The 10057-nt window shown below is 33.9% G+C and overlaps 1 protein-coding gene across 1 annotated transcript in view; it reads right to left on the bottom strand.

Annotated features, from left to right (window-relative positions):
• Positions 1–10057, bottom strand: part of KYNU (kynureninase) — a 100471-nt gene that overhangs the window by 80369 nt on the left and 10045 nt on the right. The window contains exon 2 of the mRNA XM_015818826.2: positions 4047–4167. Within this exon, the coding sequence (XP_015674312.2) occupies positions 4047–4167 (121 nt within the window). The remainder of the gene's footprint in view (positions 1–4046; positions 4168–10057) is intronic.

The raw sequence follows: 10057 nt of genomic DNA on the forward strand, positions 1-10057 counted from the left end.
TGGGAGCCCCCACCCTCTGGAACGAACTACCCCCAGAGATCCGGGTGATCCCGGATCTCCCCTCCTTCCGCCGCGCCCTAAAGACATGGCTCTTCCAACAAGCGGGATTGGCCTAGGGAATTTTAGTGGGGTTTTTTAAGAGAAATTTTAATTATATAGGCCATAACAAATATTTCTTTTTAATTTGGTTTTAAATTAGATATTTATTGTTGCATTGTTTTATAAGGCTGTTAGCCGCCCTGAGTCCGGTAAGGAGAAGGGCGGGATATAAATTGAATTAATAATAAATAAATAAATGATTTCCCCCCCCCCAGATAACGGTAATAATATATAGCCCAGGATAACTTGACGGAGGAAAAGGGCCACACTGATAAATTAAAAATTATTATGAGCTGTAAGGAATTACCCAGAGTGCTGAAAAGCTATTCTGTGATTGGCAGAAAAGCAGAAGTTCTAGAGATGGTGGCCAAGGCTGAGATGCTTGGCAGCATGTCTTTCGGGGTACCAGCAATAGCTTGAAATTCACTTTAAAAAAATAAATGATGGGCTGCAGCGAGGTGCTTGACAGTCTGCAAACGGTCTTTCGGCTGTATGTTGTACTAGTCATGTACATTTTTTTAAAGTGTAGAGGAATTGTTCTTCGTGTGCTTGTTTTAATGATCTTCGTATTTCTGAAGAACAAATTACTTGTTTTTCATTTCTTCTTCCATTCTAAAGGGCCAAACAGCCAACAACACAGAAGTGATGCTATATTTAAAGCAAACAAAAGATAGACATAGAGTCCCAAAGGTGTTTTTCAAACATTTTCCCTGAAGTTTTGTTGCTCATCCAACAAGCTTCTTCAGCGAAACATCTTCAAGGAAAAACAAAGTCCAGTTGCTTTTTTTGGGGAAAAAAACACCTTTGGGACAACCATGATGTGGATAACTGAGACTCTCCATAGACAGATAAATGTAGAGTTTCTGGAATCCTGATAATTGAAGAAATGGAATACAAAGCTCATCATCCTGACTTAACTCAGTACTATGCCTGAAGACGCCCATAAATTTTGACATTAACAAGTTGTCATTTCTGTTCTTGTCATATTTTTTTTTATTAATCCACTGCTACCTGAAATATAGATATTAAGTTATTGGGGAAGAAAGTATTGAGTATCCATTAAAAGGCTCAGTTTCACTTATCTCCAATGCCTAAAAATGCATGACTTTGCTTTCATTCTGAATCCTCCTGACTTTTGATATCTCAGCCTACTTTGAGGGGTTTTTTTGGAATTCCACATGTACAGTGCTGTTCTTCCCATCTGTTCTTTTTCTTCTTCTTCCTATTTTCTTGGTTTTCCAAATATACTCTTTTTCTTTATCTTGTCAAATTTTGGCATTCTTATTTCAAAATCTCACAAGATTTCAGAGAAGGACTTCAAAACCTATGAGATTTGTCAACAATAAATTAATACAGGGGTCCAACAAAGGTACATGGGCCTTCCATATGAATCATGCCAGTGGTGAAGACCGCTTGCTACATTTGATTATTCGATTTGTAATTTTTTGATTAACACCTTTCTCACAGGCAGAATTGTATGGCTACATTCTACAAAGTATTCTACAGAGTTCAGGTGATGGTTTCCACATCCTTCACAACTCCCAACACAAATACCCTGTATTATTGTCAATCACATTTGGACAACTGCTCTAAGATAGAGATCTTCGACAAATGTTAAATATGTTTTTCTTCATCCTCAAATCCTTTTGTTGTCACAACTCATGCATGTAAAAATGAACTAATCAAATAGCAAGTTATGGAAGATTAAATATTACTTCTCCAGGTCTCGTATGAATGGAGGAAACAAGCTATTTAACTTTTACCTCTTTGATGAAGTCAGCAATTGCTTTGATCTTCTATGATAATCATAGAAAAATAGATAAGACTGCATTTTTTAAGTGGCTAGCAAAGTGCAGAGTTATGCTAGATGAGCACAGAGAAGAATATGATTTAAAGTTAAAATGTTCTTCTTCGCCCTTTCCCCCACAATGAGCCATGACACTTTTATTGACTTTGATTTTCTGTTTTAAAGAAAAACTGCATAAGCATTATTTTTCAGACTTATAGTACTCAGTCAATCATTTTATTTTGGTCATTGACCAACGAACTTATAGTAAAATAGTTGAGTTTCACTGAGTTCAGTAAGAATTATTTTTCTATGTGTACAAGATAGTAGCCTTAATATAATTTAATAATTAAGAGCTTCATTAATGGATTAAAAACTAAGCTTACAAAGTTCCTCTACTCAGAATAAAAGGCAGAAATAAAATTTCTGGAACTGTGATAATTGAAGAAATGGATATGGATTATCTCCTCAGTATATTTACTAAGAACAATGTAAAACAACATATTTTGGTATTAGTAGATAGATTCATCATTTTTTCCTCTAACATTTATGTTTTTCAGCTCTAATTTTGCTCCAATTATGCTCCAAGCATAATTTTTGTCCCTTTTCTTTTTAAGTATAAACAGAAATTATGTCTTTTGACATGCACAGAAATGTGTACTTATTTTTCTAGACATTTTTCGGAACATTTCACCTCTGTAAGAACTTTTCCCCTTTTTTTGTATTTCCACAATGTATAGATTTTTATATGCATTTTTAAACAGAGAACTCCATCCTCAACTTTACAAATGTGTAAAGACTGAAGAATATTTTCATGGATGTGAATTTCATAAAATGGTAATAAAAAAAATCAAACCAGGCAAAAAATAATCCTCATCTTTTTTGTGTTCAAGTTTGATTTTGAACTGCTACACTTCTATATAGCACATTTATAAATTTGGATTCTTGAGGATCAACATATGTATGATTTTTAATGTTTTATTTTCAACTTGAACATATTTTTATTTTAATGTTCCACTTGAACATATTTTTATTTTAATATTTTAACATTCTGGTAATTTTACGGTCATATAAAAACAGTCTTACAATTTTAAACAATCAAGAAAAGTCACTTTTAGAACATTGAAAAATGTAATGATGTAATGCACTTGATATAGCAAAATAATTACTGCTGTTTTTGGGATGTTTCTTAAAAATAGGATAAACAAATGGAGTTGGGCAGTACGGGATAGAAAAAAGATCCTACCAACAATAGCAATATTTCAAATATTAAACTATACACTTCCCTGTAGAGATACTCTCCTAAATTCTGAATAAGTCAAAAACTTCAGACCTAATCTGGTTCGTGTTGTAAAACTTAAATTTTAAAATTTCAGAATCAGAAGTTACATGCCTTGACAAAAGCCTATAGCTGCAAAGATCTTGCCCCACTCAAGTTAGTCTAGGATTAAGAAAGCAAATGCCAAGACACACAGTCCAGAAACCAACATCATATAATCTGTATGGATTGCTCTTTAAAAGAGCAAACAATATTTTACGAAAACATATGATAAAGTCTGGAGACTAAAATACATAAAATGAGGATTTGAATCACACAACCAGGATAAAGGTTCAACAATACAGTCCTAACTTCTATAACAAAACAGATTAAGGATACACAGGTCCTGTTACTCACTCGCATAAATGTAATTCCAATTGAACACATTCAGAACTAACTAGTGGGTAAGCCTATATAGGGCCTCATTATTTAAACTGCAGTCATTAAAATTTTAATTGTACTCTTCAAATAATCTAACCAAATGGAAGCTATGTAAAAAAACTTACCGTAACTATTTTGTTTTCCTATATTCTAATAGTGAAGTCACCAGGTTAGAAACTAGGAGACAGTGAATTCTAGTCCCAACTCAGGCATGAAAAAAAACAGCTGAGTGACTTTGGGTTAGTCACTCTCTCTCTCAGCCCAACTCACCTCACAGGGTTGTTGTTGTGAGGAAAATAGGAGGAGGAAAGAGTATTGTGTGTGCTTGCTATCTTGTTATTTAGAATAATAAAAAGGGGGATATAAATAAATAATTCAGATCTTTTAAAGTAATATTCTATTAGAAGGATACTGTGGTAGTAGTAGAAAAGGGGGTGTTTAATAGAATATTCTCCTACTCACACTTTAGCCCACTTGTCAAGTTCTTCATCCAAGTAAGTTTTAATTTTCTTTGGCTGAAGACCAAGAGAGTGTCCAGCAAAGTAGATGCAGTTTTCATTCTCCTTCACTAAAGTTGGATTGGCTGAAGGGGAAACAATCCAAGAAAGCCATTAAAAGACTGCCACTGTTCTTATCTGTTTGAAATAAATATTAAAAATGACAGATTCATTTATATCTGAAGACATTAACACATTTTTAACAAAAGATTATTCTCCTGTTATGGGCCTTTGGTACGCAGAGCAAAAAGCATTTGTGAAATTGCCAAAATTCTCTTCATTAAAAGACACAAAGATATCTGTCAGTTCTAAAATATGTGCTTACCAAAGACATATGTTTAAATATTGATTATACTATAGTATCATGCTGCATAAACATTAAAACCATGCTACGTGTATCAAAGTATAGCAAAAGCATGTTAATCCACTTCTCTTTCAACACAAAAGAAGATTGTAAGCTGTTTTTATAGTCTTGGCCTCATTCTAGATGTGCTTGGGCCGGAATGCTCCATAAAAAAGATTGATGAGCAATCCTAGAGTCAACTTTCCAATTCTTTGAAGGAGAGCAGTAGAATTTGATCACAAAGGTTGATAACTACTGACAGAGGGCTACCAAGGATCAGATGCTCCCAAGAAGATGAGGGACTAAAAACGATGCCTAATGAAGAAAAGTTGAACAAATGTCATATGTTTAGCTGGACAGACAAGAAGATTGAGGAGCAATGATAGCAGTCTTCAGATATCTAAAGCTATTTCAATCTGTTTCCCAACAAGGTAGGACCAGAATCAGGGGGCTAATATTATGGGGAATTAGATTCAAGATCTATATTGGAATTCTTGCAGATTGCCTATTCATAAAGTATTATGTTCCCTTTTCTTAGCAGATTCCACACTGAGTCCAATATGGAGCTGAATGACTTCTGACGTCCTTTCCAATTCTATGATTCCATGAAGGACTTCCATTTTGTGAGACAGATTTCTTCTGTTATTAATCATTATGCAAGAATTTTGATCTGCATCAACAGCATGCTAGACATGAAGTATTGTGCATGCTTCGAAAATTATTTATAAGACATGCTTTGGAGATTGGAGAACAACTCTGTCCAATATTCATTTAAGTGTGTCTGTATTTTTTCAGGCTTGAAGAAAAATTCTCTTGCCATAATGAACTGAATGATGAAAACAGTGTCTCTTTTCCTTTCAAATAATTTTCAAAATGTGAATAACATGGAAGACAAGATCCCTAAATCTGAATACAAAGCTATGCAAAACATGCTATATAATAGAGAGAACAAATATGTTAGAGGTCCGTATGGATAAATGGCATGCTATTTCATTTTTTAAAAAATAATAACCACATATTCTTGGAAAATAATTCTAGCATCCCTCTTTTCTCCCTGACTCCCCTTTCAAACCAGCATGAATTTTCAACACCTACAAAACATAAACACCATGGACAATAGAAACACAGAGGATTTTTTAGGATCTGAGGTATGATTAAGTATGACATAAAATGTGCTGTAATCTAGGTAGCAGAATATGTAGTTTTGTTGGCGAACTGTCTCATTACTCATTCATGGTTAGTGACAAATGCTACAAAGCAATTAGGAATATGGTATGCCCATGAACTGCCCATGTATGACTTTGTATCAGTTATTTAATTTGATTTATTTCCTGCTTTTATTATTTTCACAAATAATTCAAGGCACCAAACTTTTTTTTAATCCCAACTCTATTATTTTTTATAAATAATTCAACAAGGTGAATGTATCCCCACCTTCCTCTTCCTATTTTCCCCACAACAACAACTTTGTGAGTTGAGTTGGGCTGAGACTGACTGGCCCAGGATCACCCAGCTGGTTTTCCTGGCTAAGGCAGGACTCGAACTCATAGTCTCCTGTTTTTCAGCCCATTGCTTTAACCACTAGACTAAACTGGCTCTCTAGTTATCTATGGCTGATTATTAAATGTCTAATTTGGAAAATCAGCTTCAAAATCAATTTAGGAATTAGACTTCTTTATACTTACTTCAGATTCTTAATGGGATACTCTGTGTTACAAGCAGTATGCTCGTTCAGTTCAAAGAATCCACTTTTAAATTAATGTACAGGCATTACTTGAGTGTCATTACGATTCAACAGATGCTACTGCTCTTCTGAGAATGTTAAACACCTATATTAATGTGGCTAACTTGCTCAACATAATAAATTGATAACTTGATGATAAATTTTAGAGGGACTTCTTCAATGAATGGAGGATATTACTGGTCAGAGAAAGTATTCCTGTCCTGGTCACTTTATCTGTAGAAGAAAATAATTCCTGTATGATCAAAGTTTGATATCTCTTATGTTACATGGTCACGTAGAGAAACACTCTTGTTGCATTTCAGTTATTAAATGATTTTAGTAGACGCGGGTTCGATAAAGTGGAATGTGACCAAATATCCATAAAAATGTTCTATTTATGTTATTTATTTATCAAATTTATTTAGCCACTCACCTTACAAATATGGAATTGGGTAGGGGTAGTTTTTAAAAAGCCTAAAACAACAATTTAAAAACCACTAAACACAAATATAAGACATGTTGTGGTAGTATGGACCATCCTCCCACGCACAGTTTAACCACCTTATGAGCTCCCTACTGTATTTCCATGGGATCCTTAAAACTGCTGGAGCATCCATGTTTTAAGGGATTTCCTGAAGGTCAACAGATTCAGATATTGTGGATATCAAACTGTAGTAACATATTTATTAACACAGAATTTATGTTCATATTGTTTTATATATTTTATTCATCAGATGAGTTTTTAGCCTCCTAATCAGCTTTGAAAGTACATTTACTGATAGGCAATTCTAAAACAATGAGTTTTCTTTACTAAAAGTTTCTTTTTTTTTCTTCCCCAATTGTAAATACTGTATGTTTGAAAATATATGTGCAGGGAATGAATGCTATCATTTAGGAATCAATAGCTTACATGTTACCTGATGCTCTTTTTATCCTCAACAGTCTGTTATCTAAACATTAAGAGGTTAATAATTTTCAGTCAATACCGTACAAATATCATTGTATCAAAAATATAATCCAGTACAATTACAGCAACATTTACAAAATAGAAAACAATATGAACTGGATTATATTTTTGATACAATGATATTTGTACGGTATTGACTGAAAATTATTAACCTCTTAATGTTAAACAGAAATATAATTTAATAAGCAAATTTTAAAAAATGAGACCCAGCTTGGTCTAGTGGTTAAGGCAGGGGTCTTCAAACTTGACCCTTTTATGACTTGTGGACTTCAACTCCCAGAATTCCTCAGCCAGGTACGCTGGCTGAGCAATTCTGTGAGTTGAAGTCCACAAGTCATAAAAGGGCCAAGTTTGAAGACCCCTGGGTTAAGGCATCAGTCTAGAAACTGGGAGACCGTGAGTTCAAATCTCACTTTAGCAATGAAAACTTGCTGGGTGACTTTGGGCCAGTCACTCTCTCTCATCCCAATCCACCTCATAGGATTGCTGTTGTGGGGAAAATAGGAGGAGGAAGGAGTATTAGATATATTATATTTGCCACCTTGCGTTGTTTATAAAAATAATAAAAGAGGGATATAACTTTAGTCTTCCATAAGCGTAATACATTTTGTACAACTTTTGAGGACTACTAGAAGTTATTAGGACTCTGCTCATAAAAAAATATTAAAATGAAATATATTTGTTTACTTTTTTCATCTTGCCATGATATTATATCAGTAAGGTGATAGGCTGTAAAGAATTTTCACTCAATAGGAGAGAAAAAAACTTTGGGAGTATAAAATATGGGTTGGAATCCCATGTTAGATAAGCAGACTTTCATTCACACAAGTCTTTAACTCTCACATTCTCTTTGTATGCCCCTTTCAAATTTATTCCAGAATGTTTTTTAGGAATAAATTAGTTGAGAAGCTGCAAGGAAGGAGAAATGCAATTGCTAGCTGACTCCATTTTACTATGGGAAGGAACGTCCGAAGCCATAACGTCATGTCCCTTAATTAAACGTGAGAAGAGGTGATTAGCATGTTTCATCCCATTTCATTCCCTACCCTACTATTTTCTATATCAGGGTCATGAGGGACAATGCTTTATTTATTGGAAGTGCATGTATCAGCCACTGATAGCTTGTACTTGAATGTGTAGAAGTAGACAGCTTGAAAAAAAAGTCTATTAAAATTTACATAAAAACCTTATTATATAAATACAACAGAATACTAAAGCAATTTCATTTTAGGGCTGTGGGAAAACAGATTAAATAATTGCAATGCATTTCAAAGTAAGTTTTTGTGGTACTGTTTTTAACTCAACCACTAATGCATTTGCCATATATAAGAGACAACTAAGTTCTTAATTAAAGCTTTAAAGACTTTTAGAAAACACAAACATTTCAATCTAATATATAATACTAGCTTTTTCTGAGCATCCTTATAAAAACAAAAAATCATAAGGGGGAAATATTATTCACACTTCTAAATTGCTTATGTCCACAGTCCTTTGTTATTTTAGAGGATAATGACAAAGTCTATAGAGATTATAAGTAGCAAATATTTTATTTGAGATTCAGAACAATAAATTTCATCAGGACTCTGTAAATCTCAGCCAAGCATTAGAGCAGGTAGTGAGTTAAAAGCTGGCATAAAATACCAAGTGAGTATTAAAACATATACAGTATAAAATACCAGGCATGTATTTCTCCTTTCTTACTCTTGAGTAAAAAAAATTGACAGATCGAACTTGGAACAGTATCTCTTCATATAATACTACTTATTGCCATTTTCTTAGAAACTTGCCTAATTTATACTGAACGATCATCATAATCTATGTTGTTTCCCATTCCATTCATTTTTAATTAATTTCTGTCTTCTGTACCTCTGCAACAAAGATGCTTAGAAGACATCAGAGTCCATCAGTCACTGTCACAGACTGTGAATCTCATAAATTAACCAGCTCATTTTTTTCTAAATATTTTAAAAAGATTCACAGGTAGGAGAACCTGCATTGTAGATTTAAGTCAAAATCCAAACTTCAGATATTTTTTTCAGGCAATTGAGGACCAACCTGCTCAATTTTCAGAAAGAATATAAACATAAATATATCTACAGGTAGTCCTCAATTCACACAGCCACAAAGGACCCCCAAATTTCTGTTGCTAAGCAGGACAGTTGTTGAGTTGTGCCCATTATATGACCGTTTTGCCACAGTTGTTAAGCAACTCACTGCACTTAAGTGAATTGTGTGGTTGTTAAATGAATCTCACTTTCTCCATTGACCTTTGCTCATGGAAAGCTGGCTGAGAAGGTTATAAATAGCAGTCACATGACCCTGGGACATTGCAACTGTCACAAATACATGCCAGTTGTCAAAATACCCAAATTTGGATCACGTGACTATGGGGATACTGCAACGGTCTTAAGGGTGAAAACCGGTCATAAGTCCCTTTTTTCTGTGCTGTTAGAACTGAATGGTTACTAAATGAATGGCTGTGAGTCAAGGTTATCTGTATTAAAGAAAAACACTGCACTGAATAAGAAAAACGTTAAAAAGAATCTACAAATGTGGGTACCTGAGACATATCATTCTGCTAAATTAACACACATTTGGGCCACACAGAAATCTGGCAGAAATTTGATAGAATTGTTCAATCATTCTCAGAAATTGGCACGACATATATGTAGTGCGTAAGGGATATGTGCATGTGAACTCTGACTACTGGTTTGTGTATTTTATCTCTTGGCTACCGGAAGAATATCTTTGAATTAAGTTTGTTTAAGTTTAAGTTTTATTAAATTTATACCCCGCCCTTCTCCTGGCGGACTCAGGGCGGCTTACAGCAAGTTAAAAAACAGACAAACCATACAAAATACTAAATTTAAAATACAATTAAAATGAAATATTGATTTTTTTGCCGTTTCTTTTTAAAATTATGTTAAAAACCAAATTAAAATC

Source organism: Protobothrops mucrosquamatus, unplaced genomic scaffold (genome assembly GCF_001527695.2).
Source record: "Protobothrops mucrosquamatus isolate PMUCROS unplaced genomic scaffold, P.Mucros_1.0 scaffold800, whole genome shotgun sequence".
Taxonomy (NCBI): domain Eukaryota; kingdom Metazoa; phylum Chordata; class Lepidosauria; order Squamata; family Viperidae; genus Protobothrops; species Protobothrops mucrosquamatus.